Source organism: Vespa mandarinia, chromosome 1 (assembly GCF_050613455.1).
Source record: "Vespa mandarinia isolate Hongniang chromosome 1, ASM5061345v1, whole genome shotgun sequence".
In the NCBI taxonomy this organism is placed as follows: domain Eukaryota; kingdom Metazoa; phylum Arthropoda; class Insecta; order Hymenoptera; family Vespidae; genus Vespa; species Vespa mandarinia.
Genome location: NC_140810.1, coordinates 20416211 through 20437177, shown reverse-complemented (window position 1 = coordinate 20437177; position 20967 = coordinate 20416211). Strand labels below are relative to the sequence as shown.

The following is a 20967-nucleotide window of genomic DNA, read 5'->3' as shown; positions in this document are numbered from 1 at the left end:
TCTATTCTTTCTCTTACCGTACCATTGTCAAATAATGCCAACACATCGAACGCTTAAGTACTTTTACAGGGACGAGGAGCAGCATCGTGATTAAATTTAGCCTATGTTTTCCATCGGCAGCTGTTGGTTTCCGTGTTTACGAGCCATTCGCGTGGCCACGAATCACTTTTATATCAACGACGTCGTTGTTGTTGTCGTCGTCGTCGTCGTCGTCGTCGTCGTCGTCGTCGTCGTCGTCGTCGTACTCGACGATGAGATCGACACGTTACACTAACGAACGACTCTAGACATCGTCCGATACCAATCCAAAAACAATTCTGGACGAACTAGTCCGTGGCACCGGCTCTCTTGCGCCATAACGTCGTCGTCGACGTTGAGTCTAAACGTGATGAGAAAGCGATAAATCCTGAGAACTCATCGATCGAAGCTGATAGGCAAATTTTATTTTTGTATCGCCCGTTCATCGCCTAGGTATTCATCCTTCTAACGAATCTAACGAGGGTAAGAACGTAAACTAAATAGAAAATGGCCCCTAAAAATCCTAAAAATATAAAGAATCGAGTCGAGCCGCGCTCTTGCACGTATCTTTCTCCTTCTGTCTCTCTCTCTCTCTCTCTCTCTCTTTCGAAGGAGGGGGAGGAGAAGGAGCAGTATAAATACACTATTCCATTATGGATGATGCGTAAACGTAGTGTCCGAGACACTCCGTCCCATACCCTTCGCTAACTACTTGCTCTGCTTGAAAACGAAAAATATTCGCGGAAAAAAATATGTTTCCAAGGCGCACCTGCTTCAAACAACTCCACTGAAATATCTTTTCCTATCCCAAGTTCGAAGGACAATCATCGATCCTACAAAAATAATACAGTAGCAAAAAATATTGAAACGATTCAAGATAGTTTCAAGATGTTCTTCGAAGCGTTATTTTCATTCTTTACTTCTCTCCTGTCTTTTCTTTTTCTTTTTCACTTTTTTATGTTACAAAGTCGCTCAAAAGGACGTCCCGAATGAAAGCGGAGGGGTTGATAAATCGTCTCACGAGACACGTGTCGAGAGAGAATCGCGTTAGGAGAATTTCGGATATATAAATCGCCCTTTCTATTTCACTTCGCTCATTGTTCACGTCTATTTTATTTTTATTTTATTTCTTTTTCTCGTGTTCTTCTCCGACACCGACCTTGGAGGTTGTCGCAAAAAAGCAAAAGAAAAAAAAAAAGAAAAAAAAAAAGAAAGAAATGAAAAGAAAAGAAAGAAAGAGAGAAAAAAGGATGGATTTAAAAAACCTACTTACGTAATTCTCGTTCAGCCGACGAGAGAACGTGAGAAGCAAAGGAAGATCGATGCACGTACGATAATTTCGGCTTCCGAATCGCCAAAAGATTATCGATCATTCTGAATCACCGATTCATAAAGAGGCCTACCGAAAGTTCGAGAAACGGTAACGCATAATGGTCCATGACTAATTAGTCGGGCTTTGATAAATGTTCGAAGGAGCATGCAGGAAGTTTTAAGTCCATTTTAAATTTTGCTAATCGTAATGATCGTTTTTAATTATTACAGGAGAACGATCGGGAAGGACTACCAATAGGCGATACCAAAGTATGCGTTGGTCTTCGACGAGTCGTTTAATTAGCCTGTGACAGTATGTTTGTTTCGTGGAGATGACAGCAAGAGAGATGGAAAAGAACGAGCTCGGATTAGTGATTGATGAAGAAAGTGATTAAAAAAGGCAGACTCTCTTTAATGACGAGAACATCCTGTAGAACGAGAACGAATTCCTGGTAATCATCCGGCTGTTGGCCCTTCATACATCACCGTCCGCCCGTCGAAATACACCGGGCAACACCGATATTGCACCTTTTTCAATCGATCCTTTATAATCTCTTAGACCAGAATTTACTCGATACCTCGGGAATAGATAGATTAAGAAGATTTGCCATACGGAACGAAAATGCAAAGGAAGAGATTGGTCGAAGTTTTAATGGACTTTTACCGTTGGCCATTAACTACAGTTACTAACTAAATAATTGAACGTTCGAAGGAAACGGCCATTCCGTGACAACGATAAAACGAAGGACTCTGCGAAAGATTCGATCTTGGAGGATCGAATTCGATCTACGAATTCTTCCTTCTTCCGAATTCCTTTTCGGACCTCTTCGAGAGAAGAAGGAGAAAGATCGTCGCGAGCGATAGCGAGCATAAAAGTATGGCTTCATTCACGAAACCGGCTGCCAGGAGAAAAGGATGCTACAAAAAAAGAAGAATACTACTACTCGAGGAGACTCGGGCGGATAAGGAGCCACTCTATTCGCAGATAAGGGGGTGAATAACCGTGGATAAAAATACTGGCGCGGCCAATACGGTGGAGAGATAAATAGCGAGGAAAGACAGGGTGTGTGTGTGTGTGTATGTGCGTGTGAGAGAGAGAGAGAGAGAGAGAGAAAGAGTGCGTGTAGTTGGACGACGCGGTTGCTTGCCATCCGATCGGAATGCGCTTCGCGTACTCGCTTTGCCTTCTTGCCTGCCTGCTTGCTTGCCTGCCTGCCTGTCTGCCTGCCTGCCTGCCTACTTGCCTGCCTGCCTCAAGCTGGGTCCAAGTGTCTGTAGGACGGAATAAATGACCCAGAGATAAAATGGCCTCCCCTCTGGGCCTAATTAAGAGCAAACTTTTCATCCGCGAAAATTTCTCCGCAACGACGCACGTCGTGCGCGGATGATGAAACACTCGTGGGAGCCGATTTGGTTATGTAGGTTGAAACAGGTACATAAAGAGCACCTGGGATACGTATAAAACGTCGTCGAGAACGTGCTTTGCGATTTTCCCGTGTAGGAAAAAAAGAAAAAAGAAAAAAAAAATAAACAGCCTTCGCAAAGAAGGATCCGATTATTTGGCTCGTTCGCGCTTTATTATCGTCGAACCGAGGAATTGAAATTAATTAATGAGAGGAATCGAAGAGCTGAAAATATGTAAAATTTTGTAAAAGACGACAGGGGTGGAGAATGTTAATTAAGACAAGCCACAGCAATCAAAAAACGATCTTTATTCGTTCGTCGTTGTTAATCGTGTTAGTAAAAAGCACGTATTGCAAAGTCTTGCAGAAATAACACACAAACACGGTCAGAACTGGCGAAAGTGCAGGAAGACGACGAAGATGCACACGGCGTACCGTCACAGTGTTTACAGCGCTTCGCCCTCGGCTCAGGCATTCTGCGGTGACCTCGTGACCTCACCGATATTCCATCGTCGTTTTCTGCACTTCGCGCGCGAGCGCACCACACTTTCAGCACACACGGACACCCGATGCACGCACGTAGCTCGCAGCACTCGGCTTCGATTCGCTCGTGCAATAACACTCCTCCTTCTCCTCCTCCTCCTCCTCCTCCTCTTCTGCTCCTCCTTCTAATCCTCTCGATGCTCGGCCACTCTTTCTCTTAGGGGCGATCGATTCGAGAACGAATTTCTTCTTCTCTATCTCCAACGAGAATCGCGACTGGTCTCACCAAAAGGCACATTGATTTCCTTCAATGTTATACCCAATGTCGGGACGATCGACGGTATTACTTTTAAAATAATTCATATAACGCGCGACACTTTCGTTCTTAAACGTCATGCGTTTGAAAAGAAACGCGTTCGATTTGTCATCGTTTACGCACGGCCTCGACACGGATAACGCGCGGCCCGCAGCACTGTTCTATCGAGGAAAATTCAAGGAAACGACAAAGAGAGGCTTGAAAAAATATCGCGATATAATCCTTAAAAATAAATAAAATATACTAATGGTCCTCGATCCGCGAGCATTTATTTACAAAGATTTTTTTTTCATCCTTTTTTCACGGCCCTGTCTCTCCTCTCCTCGTACATTTTTTCTTTCTTTTCTTTCTCTATTTTCAATGTATTTTTCAATGATTAGGGAATGCAGTCTTCTCTTGTTCTGGGAATGATAACGTCGTGATTCGTTCGGAGCTCCGGGATTAAAGGAAAATCGAGCCTTTGGACGAGCCTTTTAGCTCGCCATCCTGTCTCGCGGAGATCGCCCTCGCATCGTCCGTTACATTTTCTTTCGGCGAATCCTCGCTCGATCTCTTCGAAAGGATAAACGCTTGACGTCTCGAAAAAACGATCGGGAACGAGTTTCGTATCTCTTCCTCTCGAACGCTCCGTACATGGATTCATGAATCGTTCGGTATCCTCGTTACCAACGCCATAACTCAAAGAGTCTCTGAACACTTTTCGATCGAAGAAATCATAAGTAGTAGAGTGAGTTTGCAAAGAACGATGTTCGCGATTACGTCACGTCGCGAACTATTACCCCTTAGGAAAGCGTCTCTTTCTCTCGTTCTTCGCGGCTAATCTTGTTTTGCTTCTTCTTGCCCTCCTCCTCTTCCTCCTCCTCCTCCTCCTCCTCTTCCTCCTCCTCCTCCTCCTCCTCCTCCTTCTCTTCTTCTTCTTTTTTCACCGTCGAGGACGTTTCGTTCGTGAATCTCACGCGAATAACGGCCACTGAGTTCTCGTCCTATCCTCTCGAAGGAGGAAGTATCCGTGGCTCGCGTGGTCGTCGTCGATCGTTGTCGTAACGACGATCGGTCTTTTTCGGATAGGTTAGAAAGAGAGCGATTGAGAGAGAGAGAGAGAGAGAGAGAGAGGGAGAGAGCGAGAGAAAGAGAGAAAACAGATAGATGAAATAAGGGAGAGAGTAAGCTTGTGAACGAGTAAGAAATAGAGGTAAAGGGGGGGAGAGAGAGAGAGAGAGAGAAACGTGGAAGGATGCAAAGGGCTCGCAAGACAGTTATTGCCAATCGTTCGAAAACGGTTGCGGGTGCGTTCACATCGCGAGGTGGAGGGCGTCTAGGTCGCCGTAGCGCCTCGCAGCCATGTCACACGCGCACTGACGGACCCTCGACGCCGGGACGCCGTCTTCGGTCGGACTCGGTCCACCCTCTCGGTAAGCGTCGGGACGCCTGGCACGTAGCCAATCTAAAACTCCGAGATCGTTCCATCCTTTCACGCTGCGAGGCGCTTTCGAACAGTCATCCTCGTCGTCTTTCCTCGATTCCTATTCCTATCGATTTTATCGGATCAACGATCGATTTTTATATCATTATTATCGTACGAGAGACAACGTGAAAATAATCATTGGCAATGATTATTGTCCGTGGAATAAAAAAAATATCACGTCGAGCCAGATATGATTTACGAACGACAGCGGTCTCCGCCCGAGATCGTCGTAATAATCATGCCAAAAGCATTTCCAGCGCGAAGAACTTTACTTGAAATTGTGGCGATTAAACGAAGCATCGTTAAAGTCGCGTCGTATATAACACGCTCGTCCGTCAATGCGCCTCGTTCGATGCGTAGAAAACAAGGTGCGTGCATGAGCGCCCGAGAGAAAGAGAGAGAGAGAGAGAGAGAGAGAGAGAGAGAGAGAGAGAGAGAGAAAGAGAGGATGGAATAAGGTGGCACGACGAGATACCCGAGTGGGCGTCCATCGTCGGTTTATCTCCTGCGCGAGTGACGTCACCACACGGTATAAAGGCGACTCTAAAAGCGAACAGATGGCCTTTATAGTTGATCATAGGCTCCACCGACAGTCGACGTTCACCTAGAGAGAACTCGCGAAAAACAGACGCCATTATCATAGTTAGTCGCCTTGTCTTACTCGCAACCAACTCGAAAATAATAACTTCTTCGACTTACCAGTGACCTTCTTACCGATTCTCCTAGTTTATCACGTACCATGACTCCTCTTGTACAATTTTTTTCGGCTGATTTTACGTCCGAAGGAGACTAAGCGTACCATATTGTATACGCATATATATTTATATATAACGATTCAGCGTTGAGGAAGAAGAAAAAGAAAAAAAAACGTTCTCGCTAACTCAAGCAGTTAAGTAAGGATGACTCCGTTATTTGGCATGGTGGCGAAAAAGCGTCGTTAAAATCGAACGGTTGAAAAGGAAGGCGAGTCCGACTTTTTCCGACTGCCTCGAAATTGCCGCGGGCACGAGTACCTCCTCTTGCGTATCGGCCAAGAGCCAAAGGGAGGGAGAAAAACACGCGACGAGAAGTTTTATCGCGCGGCGAAAAAATAAACGAGCGAGCGAACGGGCGCGCGGCGAGTGAACGGGGAGGAAAAAGAGACCGCGAGAAAGTAACGAAAGTAACATTTTATTGGGTTCTGGGTGGCTCTTGCCACGGAACGCAAGAACGTACCTTACAAGTTAATAAATTTCAAAGTTTCCCTCTCGCGCGGCGGCGGAGCTCGCTCGTTAACTCGGTCCCCCACCTCTGCCCTCCTCTCTCTACTTCCTCGAAAGCAATCCTCGACTCGCATAGTCCTCCACGTCGGGAGATTTTGCGCTACGCCGATGCGTAATTTCCAAGCGTTTACATTAAATTATCCGAAGCGTGCCGCGCGAATAAACATCCTCTCGCAGCTTGTGTCGCAATAACGCGCCCGTTCGAGAACCCTCGGTGTACTTGTTCCTCTCTTTTTTGCTTTTTCTTTGTTCAACGTACGACATTAAAAATGTGGAACGACCAACGCGTTTCCACGGCCATGCAAATGAACTGGGAGGGACCATTATCTCATTCGTCCGTGTCTGGTGTTATCGCAAGAAGGAAGATTTCGTCCAATGTCGACGATTACTTTCGTAATTATATTTTTACCGAGAATCGATCGATTTCTAATGTTCGCAAGGACGAGAAACTCTTGGCTATGGGTAAGAGCGCGCAAGTAAGGCAAACGGTGCCTAATGGCCGCTAACGAACGGCCTAGAACGGCCTTCGATAGACGCGGCGACAAGGAGAAACAGCCACGACGAAGGAGACAGTTGTTGACGTCTTACGCGCCAGCAGGCACTGCTTCTCGCGACGCGAAACTCGCTTCTTGTTTCGTTTCATCTCGAGAGGGTGACAGTGACGAACAAACAACGTGCTTGATTGTTTTCGTTCGAGGTAGACGAATAAATCAATGAACGACAATCAAGGAGCGACGAATTGTCACGATGGAAAAGAAAGAGGAGAGAACCGAGAGAGTCCTTAACCTAATTAAGAAAGACAAGAGACCAGCGTAAATCAGTGGCCGTGGAGAAAGCGATGTGCCACAGAACGAGAAAACATTATTTTTCCTTTCGATAAATATTAATATAGAGAAAAGATCGTCGATGTTTACAACTCAAAAATCGTAACCGACATCCGAAGAAAGTAAAAAAGAGAAACCGTAACTCCGTCTTTCGAAGTTCGAACGGCATCTGTGAAGGAGATAAGGACGAGAAGAAGTACCCAAGCGTACAACTCGATTTCACTTTTGCCTCGAGAAGATCCTTCCTGATTTTACGAAGAATCAAGAAACACGGCAAATTTTTAGCCACCGTTAAGGAACGACGGACTTATCCGACGGAAAAGAAAGTGTCTCCCCCGTGTAAGAAACAATTAATAAATCCTTCCCGCCCTCGTCTCGTTTGGAAATTCGCGGCAAGCCGCGACGCCGAGGATTTATGTAGCGCAGAGATTTATGCGACGTCGAGCGCAACTAGGTCATAATAGCGCTGATTAAATCCGCGTGATCTCACCGGATCTCTCTTTCCCTTCTCTCTTCTTTTCACGCGCCACGCGTCTTGTTTTTCACGTGCTCGCGTGCCACCGGTTTGCTCGCTCGAGGGAGAAGTCTGGAAATGAGAAAAGGAGAAATGGGAAGAGAGTGGGAGTAGGAGGGGAGGGGAAAAAAGAAAAACGTAGAGCCGAGAAAGAAGAAGGAGATAATAATATCGGGGTGGTAGGGAATCGGGGAAGGGGGAGTGGTTTGAGGGGGGAGGAGTTGAGAGCGAGCAAGAGAGAGAGAGAGAGAGAGAGAGAGAGAGAGAGAGAGAGAGAAACGAGGAAGAAACACGCGCGAGATCTCGCGCGGACAAAAATACGATCGGTTCGCGGTGCTGGAGCAGGAAGCAATGAATCAAAGAGGCAACGTCCTCTCCTGGGGATGTTTTCGTAACGGTACTCGTGTCATCCCTTTCTCCCTCGAGGACTCTACCAATTCCAGTTGAAGCGCTCCTTTGTCAAATTCCCACTGCTACTTGTATTCGCGACTTTATGCGAAAACAAATTTCTCTTTTTGCGTTTATGCTAAAAATTGCGAGAACGCAGTCTCGAGAGTTAGTCGCCGATCGCTGGATTCACGGCGTAATGAAAGACACGCAGGTAGATTGCCTTGAATTTCATCGAAAGTCGTCGCCCGTGCGCGAATATCATCGTCGCTGACGAATTTTGCGAGGGTTAAGTAACAATTTATCGTTCACGACGATCGCCAAGGAATAAGGAACATGGCGAAACTTAGGCGTGTTATCAGAACGTTCGAATGCCCATCGATCTCATAACACGGTATCTCTCTTTCGAAAGCGAGCGTGGGAGGGCGTGAGAAAGGTGCCGAAGCGAAGAAAGTTGCTTCTTCTAGAGGGAACGCCAAAGGTACGCGCCAACGCACGAGTAATATATACATATATATGTATGTACGTACGCATATATATATATATATATATATACACACACACGCGCGCTACGTAGCGTTAACGCGCATTAGCCATAGAGGCTAATTTTATTTGGCGTTCAGCGACACGCGCCTTTCTCGTAATTCACGGGGACGTCAATCAAATCCCGCATGAAATACACGTTGAGCCATTGATAACATCTGCCCGGCCGTCGACGAAATAATTCGTCGAGGCACCGTTATCGAGCGACTTACGATAAAAATAACGGACTTTGAAGACGCAAAGATCGAGGAGAAGGTTTTCGCGTTTCTATTTGCGCGTTGTTTAATGGAGAGAAAACAAAGAAAAAAAAAAAAAGTAATAGACGACCAACCATCGGAGTCGCGTTGTCTCGAGTAGAACTAGAAAATTAGGAATTCTCTAACGACGCGATTACGATACGAAGGATGGTACATGGTCGGTGACTTGACGTCATTCGCGCATAATTGCGCGCAAGCCTTTCGGAAGGGCGGCTCGTGAGAAATTAATCTCCGCATTATTGCCACGGCGACACGTCTCCGTGTCGCTTTATTTTCGACGTTTGGCCGGTCCCATCCTGTACAACTAAATCTGGATACCGATGTTAGCACCTCTTCCTCTTTCACCACCTCCACCTCCACCTAGTTCGGCCGCGATCGCCAAGGTGCCCATTGTGAATGTGACTTCATCCTCGTAGGCGACAAAAATTTTCTTCCTTCGTAAAGTTACTCGACACAGTCAAAATAATGATATTCTTTTCTTTTGATATCCCCGAGAACTAGAGTATTCCTTTGGACAAGTATCTTTTCGTGGAGACATTCGACCGAGCGTGTTTCATCCAAGTTCGCGACGACGACCACCCGGTATAAGCGAGGGGGTCGAGAGACGTTCCAATTTTCGACACGTTTTTCTTTTTTTTTTTTTTTTTTTTTTTCCTTCTTCACGGTCGAGGGAAAGCACGACGAAGAAGACGACGTCAGCGCGGATTTACGATTGGCGCTCGAATTAAGGGGAGGGTAGGGGACTAAAGGAGGAAGACGCGCGGTACGCAAACTAATTGCGGTAAAGCGATACGAAGGAGCGTACGCAGGAAACGAAAGTCTGCTGCGCGCGCAAGGATGGAGACGAATAAAAAGAAGAAGCAACGGAAGAAAAAAGAAAACGAAGGAGCATTCGTTCGCCGTAGCAAAGCCGAGAGAAGATGAGTCTTTTTTAAACGAAAGACAGAGAGAGAGAGAGAGAGAGAGAGAGAGAGAGAGAGAGAGAGAGAGAGAGAGAGAGAGAGAGAGAGAGAGAGAGAGAGATGGAAAGTGACTTTCCTTCTCTCGCTCGGTCGATGTTCACTTAAGTACAGGGAGGTTATTACAGAAGACAGCCGGTCGACTCCATCGGACAAAGTGGTGCCATACGTTAGGAAGAATTCGTTTGGAACGTAACCTCGCGCGTTCGAGCGATGACATCGCCAGAAAACATGTAATTTTTCATTCCCCCTGCCTAGTGTCGAATAATGATTTTTCTTCCAACATAAAAAGAAACATAGTTCGCGAATTTCTCTTCGTTGAAAGAGGAAAGAAATTCGGCTCGTAAGTTTCTTAATTATCGAAACTTTCATTGGCCGATTGATTAAAAATCAATCGTTGGAAGGATACACGAAAAAGAAACGTTCGCGTGAAAGATGGGAGATCTTTGAATTGAGAAAAATTGAAAAATAAGATAAAATAGATAAAAAGGAAGAAGGCGGTAAAGGAGAAAGGGGGAGTCTCCGTAAACTCCGAAGAAGATGAGGATGTTTCATTGAGAGCCGAGAAATTCGGAGAGCGGGAAAGAGAAGGAGGAGCGGGTGGATGCATTCGAGTTATTTCTGGATCGACCTAGATAACCGTCGACGTGTTTTCTTGGACGGTACTTTAAACTGTTTCGGATAATTAGCAAATACGAACGAATTCGAACGGAACCGCCGGTACCTCGTTGCCCTCGATCAAGGTAGAGTACATAAAAGCTAATCGAGCTTTCTTTCTATTTATCCGTGATAAAGGGTCAAAAGTTTTCGAATCCTCGTCGCATTATCTATCTTTCTCGCTAGAAAGGACAATGTCACGCACGGCGCTGCACGAAATCACGCGACGACGCTTCAAAAATCTCGAAAGGAACGATAAATTCGTCGCTTGTAAACGACACATACGATAAATGCAAAGGTAGAGAGAGAGAGAGAGAGAGAGAGAGAGAAGAGCATAGGCTTTGCGTGCTGCTAGGGTCCAGCTGTTTTTAATATCTGCCTGTGGAATCTAGCGAGCGTGCTAAGTGCGCGTCTTCTCTTTCTTTCCTTCGTTTCTTCTTAAAACGATCGCGACCAGACGAAAGGGAGGGTTCGATGAACCCGGAAAAAAGAAATTAGAACAGTCCCGAGATTGATACGAGTCACGTGCCTTCGTCAACCTTGTTTTCGAAAGATTTAGCGCGTGAAATATTGTATTGAAATATGTATGTCTGAAATACGTATAGAAATTGTGTGTGTGTGTGTGTGTTTGTGTGCCTAACTCGAGAGAAACGATTTCAAAGAATTTCGCAATTTCTTCTAAATTATCTCGAGAGAAAATGTATCGAAAATCTTTCGTTACTTGTCCCGACGCTTTGATATCAATGATATTAGACTGATCAATTGCGAGCGAAGAGCGATGGTTATCGGGAAAAAAAAATCTCATTTCGAGGAGGCTGCGTCCAAACGAAAAAAGATTTCTTTATTCCCGTCGAGTCGAGTCGTGGGGATACTGGCGTAATCTTCGTAATGCGTGCCTTGCGCAACCTCGAGAGAAGAAAAAAAAAAAAAGAAAAAGAAAAAAAAAGAAACGAAGGAGAAGAAAGGAGAAAAAGAAGAAGGAGGAGGAGAAGGAGGAGGAGAAGAAGGCACGTGTACCCTCGCAGAGACGCAGCAAGGTGAATCGCGTGAAATCGCGTGCGAGTGAGCGAGCGTAAAAGAGAGAGAGAGAGAGAGAGAGAGAGAACGAGATAGAATGCACACGAGTATTGGTGAGATAGTGTAGGCGGTATGACTCACTATGGACCAAAAATACATTTGCCTTTCCTCCATCCACGACACAACGAACGCCGTGTTGCGTCACTTGGTACGTGTGCGAGTGCGTCTTATCGCTATACTCAAGATTTTTCGCGATTATCGCGCATTGACGTTCGCGACACATTCCAAGATGAATCGTTAACGAGTCAAACATCATTTCAAACAGATATATTGGTCGTCCTCGAATCGCCGATTCTCGCTATAATTTTATAATACTATTTCATTAAATAAATGCATACGTACAGAACAGAGCAAGATTCAACGTGGTCTCCATTCGTAAATGATTTAAACAGGAGAAAGGCAAATTGTCACTGCACTCTTCTAAACTGAGAACACGGATCATCGAAAGCAGATCGTTCGCCGATGATAATCCGCGAGAGCGTGCCGGTGAGTCATCGCTAAGTGCCAACCTGCGACGTCCAATTACCTGTGCGAGGTCACGGCGTTCAACCCCGAGTCATCGTAAAGCGACGACATTAATTCGCAAACACCGGCCACGGCGACATCCTTAATCCGTATCATTTCATTGTGCGTCCTCGGCGGCATAATAAAAAAAAAAAAAAAAAAAAAAAAAAAAAAAAAAAAAAAAAAAAAAAGAAAGAGAAGAAAATAAATGAAAGAAGGTACCACGGATGCGAACGGCAGATAAACGGCTCATTGAATTCGCTCTTCTCGATTACCATTGTAATCGACATGGTAATTCTATTATCTTCGACACAACTTTCTATACGTCATTATTCTTCCCCTTTTGTTCTTCTCTATTTTTTAATATCGATTTAGTAAATGCGACAAATGAATCATAGTGCCACGAAACGATGTAAGAAAGCATTAGGCGGGCGCGCGCGCACGCACGCACACACATTCGGTGAAAAAAAATCTAATCTTATACGAAACACAAGCGAATACACGTGATATCGCACGAATTGTGATAAATTATGTATAACGGACAAAGTGATGAAACGACGTAGAAAAGAAAAAGAAAAAGAAAAAGAAAAAAAAAGACAAACAAAATAGACGATAGTTATCTAGTCGAGCCTTTTTTTCGTCAAAGATAAAAAGTGTCACGCGGAGAAGCTGTCAAACTGAAAAGAAAAATGGTTAGAAGATGGTGCAAAGTCTTTGACAATGGCGTCTGCGTATTCCGAAGAGGGAAACGAATGCAGCTTCTTTCGAGTTGGACAAAATTAGAAATCACTCGTCGTCGAGTCGTCGTAAAACGAAAATATCGAAACGCTCCGATCTCTCTCGCTCTCTCTCTCTCTCTCTCATTATCGGTAGATAAAAATAAAAGTGATTTAAATCGCGACTCGAGACGTATAACGAAAGGAGAATAACTCATTCTTTATGCGGTCTCATATCGAGGGATGTTCACTTCCGCTTTCACGAGTAAAAACCATTAAGCGGCGATAGCGCGGCTAAGCGAGCCTCATGTATTCGACTCGTGGAATAAATAATTACCTCTTAATTAAGGCACTCGTCTCGAAACATCTGTTTCGTGAGGATATAATCTGCGCTTCTTGCGTTCCTATAGTTTCTCTCTTCCCCTCGTTTTGTAAAGGCCATCATCCTTTTTTTTTTCTTCCTCGAAAATAAAGATCAAATTTACGAGGTTGATCGCCCCCTTGCGAGAAGCGGCCAACAACAGACAACAACATCACATTGTCGAGAGGACAAATTGTAGTAACGTTGTTTTCTTTCGCATTTAACGCTTGAATTATATACCCGAAAAGAAACGTCTCGGAACGTATCGATTAGACGCTCTCTCGTTACCGAAAGAAAAGAGAAAAGGAAAAATGTTACGTGTTACGTGTTCGAATTAAGGATAATTCGTCAACAAGTGTAGGCGAAGCGTATAACACGGGCCAATACACACGTTCACCGATCGATAAGATCGTACGAGGAACGATTAAAACCCTTTGATAAGTAAAACTCGTAAGACTGGTGTCAACGGGCATGAAAACGTAACGACGTTGTTTTATCATTCTCGAGCAGACGGTGCTTCCTAACGGGGAAGATAATTGGATTTCGTAACGTACCTAAGGATTTCTTCTCTCGATCCAGTCGGCCCGATTCATCGCGCGCGCGCGCGCGCGATCTCGTCGCGCGATAACGCTCAAAATTCGTGTCGGACTTTCCAGCGTCTGGGTTGCGTCCGTAACGCGCAGAACATTTCTGAAGGAATGCCTTTCCCGTTACGAGAATTAAAAGAAAGTAAACAATGATATTTCTCCGACTTGTTCGCGCCAATGTATATTTACCTCCTGCTTGTTGACATATTCTATTCGACTTCGCCAGAGAGAATTCATAGAATAGAGAGAAAATAAACAAAACATATCTAAAACAATATTTTCAAGTTATTACAGGCCACGACCGAGCCTCGGCCGTTTTCGCCGATCGACAAAATCTCGACAAACTTTCGGTTTTTTCTCTTGTCCGATCTTAACCCGTAACAACGGGATACGTGAGTTTATACGCGGTCGTTCTACGAGAAAATTTTACAGCCAGTCCGATCGTAAAGGCTCGGAGATATGCGTTTACGCGTGCCGAATTTATACGTTTACTGGCATACGTCGAAAGCTTCTCACCGTGAAAGAATATTAATGTTGAATCACAAATATTTCGTGTCTCGTTATACAGCCCTCGGTACGTCCTTGACGTAACGTGCAAAATGATCCGGATCACCTCTTTTTCACAAACGCTCCTTGAAAAAACAACGAGAGAACAAAGAATTCAATGCGTTGATTTATTGAACTGGTTAATAAAGAAGAATTACACCGAGAAAAAAAAAAGAAGAGAAAAAAGAAAGAAAGAAGAAGAAGAAAAAACAGAAAGTAAAAGAAGCTCGAAAGTCACGAGGTTCTCCAAGAAAAATAACATCGATCGGATGGCCTTGGTAGTCTTTTTAGTTAAAATACTAGAGCAAGTTCGCTGAGAGAAGGGGGAGGGAGAGAGAGAGAAAGAGAGAGACTGACGTAATCGGCAAGATGATGTTTCCATTGATGCCGGCCGAAGAGAATAATCGGCTTTCAAGCAAGACGTAAGGATGAAGGAAAGCCGAAACGCAGAAAGGTCGACGCGAACAATTAGGATCCTCTTTGGTATCCTTGACCTAGTCATGGATTCGCTGACGTCATCGTACACCTCGGCCGGTAGCTCCGCAGATTTTTGTTTCTTCTTTTTCTTCTCCATCCCCTTCCTCTCCTCCACAAAAATATTACCCATCTTTATTTTTAAGTTTGACAAAGACCCGACATTTTTAGAAACAAATAGAGCTAGCTCTGCAACGACCTATTTACTATTTTGGAATTCTTACTCCTTTAACACTCGTGTCATTCTATCTAACGCATGTACGCACGAGGCGTCGTCGTTCGACGGACTCTCAAATAAAACCCTCTGAAATTCTTAATAAAAGTCACCGATCGGCAACGAGAGACCGCAAGACGGATCGTTCTTTTTCCTATAATCTTCCCGCGCGCGCAAGTAAGAGAGAGAGAGAGAGAGAGAGAGCTGGACGCTTCGTCACTTTTTCTTCCGGTCGCTTCTCGATCGACTCGAGCGGATAAATAAACTCGTTCTCGCGGAATCGATCGATTTATGTCACTGAAAGGACGATAAAAAGGACGATACTCGATCGCTACTTCGAATTTGGTGTTGGTGAAAGGACAGAGAGAGAGAGAGAGAGAGAGAGAGAGAGAGAGAGAGAGAGAGAGAGAGAGAGAGAGAGAGATGGGGAGAAAGCGGAGAACAACAACAAGGAGGGCCGTTTAAATTGAAAGGAAGGATGGTTGGGAAAGGGAACAACTCGTAATCAGATTAGTTCGAGGTTATAAATAATATAATTGGTTTGCCTCCTGTAGGGAATCAGAGATCTTTACGCTCGAACGCATCCCAACTACGATACCGGTCAGCAAAGATCCAAAGCTCTTTCGTGCTCGGACGAGCAACAATTATAAATTCTACTCGGTCTACTCTACTCGAGTAGTATACTATAATAAATGGATTAAAAGAATCGTTGTGCAAGAGAAAAGATCGTTGGGTGAACATTCGTATGATAATATCGATCGGTTTGAAAAGAAATAAAAATAAAAATCAGTTGTGGGCAATTATTTAGCACGGCTCGCTAACGAGTAGTGCTGGCAACGCTACCTGCTAATATGACGTTCGCATAATCGATTCGCGATACTGGGTCATGAGATATCCTCGATTTAAGAATCCGTCCAAAGTTGTTAATCGGCGCATTAACGCACGCGCACCACCATCTACCGAGGTTCTCTCTATTTACTCGCGTTATTATAAACTGCTTTCCAATTAAATCGAACGTTATCGGATATCGGCGGAGGAGTAGTAAAACCAACACTTTACTATTTCGCAAGAATGACTAAACTACAAAAAAAATTGGCGATACTCGGCACTTAAGATTAAGATAAAGGCGACGATAAAATATAAAGGCAATAAATGGCTTGTCTCGTCGGTTCTTGACGACGTTATTTCGCGATCCTCCTTCTACCGCTCTTTCTCACCCTTCTCCTTAACCACGATATTATTCGCAGAAACTTGCGGAGCGCCCACAAGTTAATGGACGCACATCGTGAGAAATTTAAATGCAAAATACGCCGAGACTCGTAATTTGTATCTCCGGATTTCTCGATAAAGACGGAATTAACGTGTGTCCCGTATATAAAAACGGTCAAGATTTTCTTCTTTCCTTTATTTCAAGGTTCTCGACAGCGTCGTCGCATAAAAGAAAATTCTTCGAGGATTCTCTTCGAAGTAGAAAATATTTAGTTGAAATCTAACGAAAAGCAAAGCTCTCGTAGAATTCTCTAAATTCGTTAGGAGCCGTACAGCAGTATTCTAATCCACAGTCTTGATCCACGGTAGACGAGAGCGTGAGCGCGTTGTTAAATGGCAACGACGAGCATAGTCGGTCTAAGCCGACGGTGGTCTGAGAATTCGGCTTAACTATTTCGGTTTTCGTGTCGGCGATGCGTGTTTACGCCGGTCTCGTGACCGATTTTTACGTCCTCCGATGCGTGCAATAAAGCTTCTCGGTGTACATTACACATACCCACATACGAACGAGTGTTACGAGTTTCGCAAGCTTCACCCGATCGTACGCCAAAATCATTCCTTACGTTATAGCATTTTGCCGTTCCCCCGATAGAAACTTTTTTTACGTTGACGCATACGAACCAATGAAATTAACCGCCAAACGGGTACAGTCGATAAGCGAGTTGAAGAGAGATGAAGGAGGTAACATAGACTGGTCTATGCGCTTTCAACAAAATGGTAATATCCACCTGCCAAGTCAATTCGTCTGCTTACGGAGTGTAAATTGGAATTTCTGCCACCGAGGGAGTTAATAATCCGAACTAACGCTTGACAAGCTCAAGCAGGTGCGGGCCGACTCCGTGATATAGGTCCCGGACGCATTATGACTTCAATTTTCGAAAATACACCGCGTGAGTTTCGAGTCAGCGTACATTCATCATCTCGTTCTCGATCGAATGCTTAAATAAATAAATAAATCTAATCGAATGGTGTCGCTTGACGAAATTTCTATGTTAACATTTACATTACCGATAATAATAAATTAATTAATTATGATCGTATCTAACGCATGCGGTGCAAATCGGCTGCAAAACAATATCTAGTTTCGATAGCTGTATTACGACGAGCGAACGAAACCAAGGGGAATGAGATTTTACCGAACCTACGCGTTTACCACCTACTCGAAATAAAAAAGAAAAAGAAAAAAAAAGAAGTACGACATTTCATTGATCGTAATCAAGCTCACAAAGAGTACGTCAAAGTCGCGTAACGTAGGAGAAAAGAGAAAAGTACGGTTTCGTGCGTAGGCTTGACGACGAGGAGCTCAGGCACGGCCTATCGAAATTTGGATTACTGCCGAAAAAGCTTTTCGGAGTAACGACTGACGCGAAAAAAAAAAAAAAAATGGTCACCGTAACGCTTAGTAGAAGCTACGCATTTCTTCTGACACGATATTAAAGTCGTAAACGAGTCACGGATATAGCGACGACTTTCTTGAATTTCGACGCACGTTTCAGGAAGAATTTGCAATAAATTCTGCAAATTAAACGAGACAATGGTCGATTAAATTACGTTATTTTCTTTTTTCTTCTCAATTCCGTCGAGGTCATCGTTGAAAGAGCAAAAGAGAAGGCAAATGGAGAGATCTCAGTCGCTTTTACGTCTACGTATTTTGAATTTGGCAGTGGAGCAAAAGCTGGCATGGATTAGGCGCTCGCGTTGTCGTGCGCGCGAACGCGACAACGACTTATGGAGGATGAGCGAGAAAGATAGGAAGAGGGAGAAGTAAGAGAGAGAAATGGTCGGGCGCTTCTCGGTATATTATCGTCCTTTTGGCAGATAGCGCGATTTTCGTGATTTAGTATTGTGGATGCCTTTAAAGCGAGCGCGACTGGCCAAATGCACGAATTCTTCGTGCGGGAACGACCGCACACGTCCGCCTTTTCTTCTTTTCCTTCTCTCTAATTCGCCTTCGAGAGAGGAGAAAACACAAGTTGGTATTTTGGTGACGCAAAGAGACGCATACATCTCTTAGCGTACTTGCACGTTCTCGAATATCCTCGAATGTCGATCGACGCTCGTAAGCATACGTTGGCTTCCGATGGCGAAAATCGGGCATTCGTCTGATGCGGCATGAATCATCGCAAAAAGGAACGAAAGATTATTCGACGCGATCGTCGATTTTGATGATGAAAATGAAAATGAAAGAAGGAAAAAGAAAAGAAAGCCCAACGCATCGGAGCGCGCGTTCGTTGAAATTCTAACGACTGCATTCCAAGCGTTCCTCGAAACTTTTTTCATTCGCCCTTCTATTCTAATCTCCGCTCGATCTCCGTTCGATCTCCGAGCGATCTCCCTAATCAGAAGAAACGGCGTTCTCCGAAGGCGAAGGCAAAGTTAAAAGTGCGAGCGCAGCAAAGTCAGCGAGGGCTATAAAGACGCTGGATATGGTGTTTTACCGTACCGGTTGTTCGATCGGAAAAAGTCTTGCGTAAATCGTCAGCGTCGTGTTCGCGATCGTCACCGGTTTTTCTCGGCAAACCCTCTGACGCTGGTAAGCGTACTTGTGCGTTATTGCACAACCTCAATAGCCACGGCAGGCGAATAAATAATCGCTATCACTTGCCAAGGTAGCCATGGCCTAACGATTTGTCGTAGCTCCCCTGCCTCGTCGCCGTCTTTACCAAAGTTAACTACTAACGAAAAGAGAAAAGCCAGAGGCGCACCGCGAAGCGACAGGTGTTCGCGGCGCCTACTATTTTTGCCAATAAATGCAAAACATTACACCTCAATGAAACTTACTACGCATTTTCCAAGAAAGAACATCTTTAAAAGCGTCGCAGCGTTCCATTGAAAAAAGAAAAAAAGGAATAATAGACGGAACGAACGCGCGACACGATTGTCCGCGAAGATTAGAAGGAGAAATTAGCGGTTTCCGGTGATCGTAAGACCGTGCGCCACACCACGTGCCGTCCCGTGCCGTGCCGCTAATCGTGAAATTGAACAAACACCACGGGGCGTAGATTTTATCGTTGACAGAAGGACTCGGTAGTGCAGGTGTGAATGGGATCGCGTGGGCGGGACTATGAATAAATGAATTCGATACGCGTACCGATCGACATGCGTATGTTGTATATGTGCACCTACATAAGCCTGGCTCTCTACCGACGACGACGACGACGACGACGACGACGACGACGATCTCCCGCGGACTTATCTCATCCAAGAAAGAAAGAAAGAAGGAGAGACGCTTAATCGAGCAACATCGCCGGCTGTCACGTAAACATCCCGCGAACGAGATAATAGCGAGCGTATCGTCGTCCGTCATCTATTACCGGAGGTAATTAAAAATCGTTGAAGGAGAGGAAAGAGGAAGGGGGAAAAAAAAGCAGAAAAAATATGTGGCGAGTTCGGAGAGTTTCGTATTTCGAGTTACTCCGTGTATGCAGCCACGTGTGTGGTCCCGTAGGAGCACGTGTCTTCGAATCGAGTGGGTTTTTATCGGAGCGCAGACGCACCGCCCGCTTTTTGGCAACGAATTCCGAAATTCCACGCTCGGGATGCGACGTGGCGCGGAAGGAATCCCCCCGGGATTTGGCGAAAATCCTTCGACGAGCGCAGCAAGAAGCGCAATTGCGACAACCGCAAGAATCCCTTCGCCTCTTTTCTCCTCCTCCTCCTCCTCCTCCTCCTCCTCCTCCTCCTCCTCCTCCTCCTCCTCCTCCTCCTCCTCCTCCTCCTCCTCCTCCTTCTCCTCCCCCTCTTCTTTCCTCGAGGAACCATTCGATCTTCTTCTTGCGAATAATGCTAATTCGTTAAACGATAACAATAACGTAATTAACGAAAGGATTTGCTTCGTAATACCTAGGATTGAATAATAAGAGAGAGAGAGAGAGAGAGAGAGAGAGAGAGAGAGAGAGAGGTACAAGATGGTACGAGCGAGATCTATTATTACTCTTCTTTAGCGAACATGCCACGAAATTTTTGGCTTCGCAAAGGACGATAGATAATAGTAATTTGTCACTGAAAGAACCAATTCTAAGCACGGTCTCTCCCTGCTTATCCTTGTATAACAGACACCGCTGTCTTTTCTATAGTCTATGTTAAAATAATGCAACAAAGTAATTTGGCGAGAAACTTCGCTATTAATACAAGTCCCTATTTTCATAAACATTGAATAATAATTCAAAAACGCGAATTGCATTTTAGAGAACGATTTTGGCCCTGACGAAAGATCTTGAAAATAAACGACGATAGGATAGTACCGATCGTGGATGCGAAAAAGTTGAAATATTTATCGTTTACTTCTGAAATTCAAGATCTTCCAAGCCGTTTCCTCCCTGTTCTTTCATTATTTTTACTTTATCAATTTTCTGCCAAAATATCAGAAAGAGAGTTACGTAAAATAAAGTTATCGGACGCGTTGAAGTTATCGAAGCACCCCACCGGAGGAAGCGCTCGACGAAACCGTGTGGCGCCACCGCAATGAACAGCGAAGAAACAAAGACGCGAAATGCTCTCTTCTTCCTTATCGACGACAGCAAGTGCGATTGGAAACGATGTGGGAGGCCCAAAGGGAAACTTAACCCCCAAAGATAACGTAAACATCTTCTAGGAATGTGCAAATGAGACAACGATCGCACGAGATTGACGTTTCCACGTTTCTCCGTTAAAACGAATGACTTTGAAAGAAATTCGAGCGAGCGATTGTGTCGATCGAAAAGTCAATGCAGTGACATAATTCGCGTTAACGCGTGTTCCGGTTACGTACGATTGCGTCTGTCAACACGTTATCTCGCTTTACCAATGTCTTCCAGACAACGAGAAAGTTTTCGAGAAGG

General features: G+C 44.7%; 1 protein-coding gene across 8 annotated transcripts in view; it reads right to left on the bottom strand.

Moving 5' to 3' along the window:
• Positions 1-20967, bottom strand: part of LOC118447451 (uncharacterized) — a 186336-nt gene that overhangs the window by 132280 nt on the left and 33089 nt on the right. For 4 of the 8 annotated variants that reach the window (XM_035879388.2, XM_035879390.2, XM_085662065.1 and 1 more), the window contains exon 1: positions 3168-4400. The exons of 3 other annotated variants lie outside the window; for them this stretch is intronic. In XM_035879388.2, the coding sequence (XP_035735281.2) occupies positions 3168-3207 (40 nt within the window). In that variant the 5' untranslated portion in view covers positions 3208-4400. Of the gene's footprint in view, positions 1-3167; positions 4401-20967 lie in introns of those variants that run through there. One more of the 8 variants, XM_035879389.2, reaches the window with a different exon arrangement.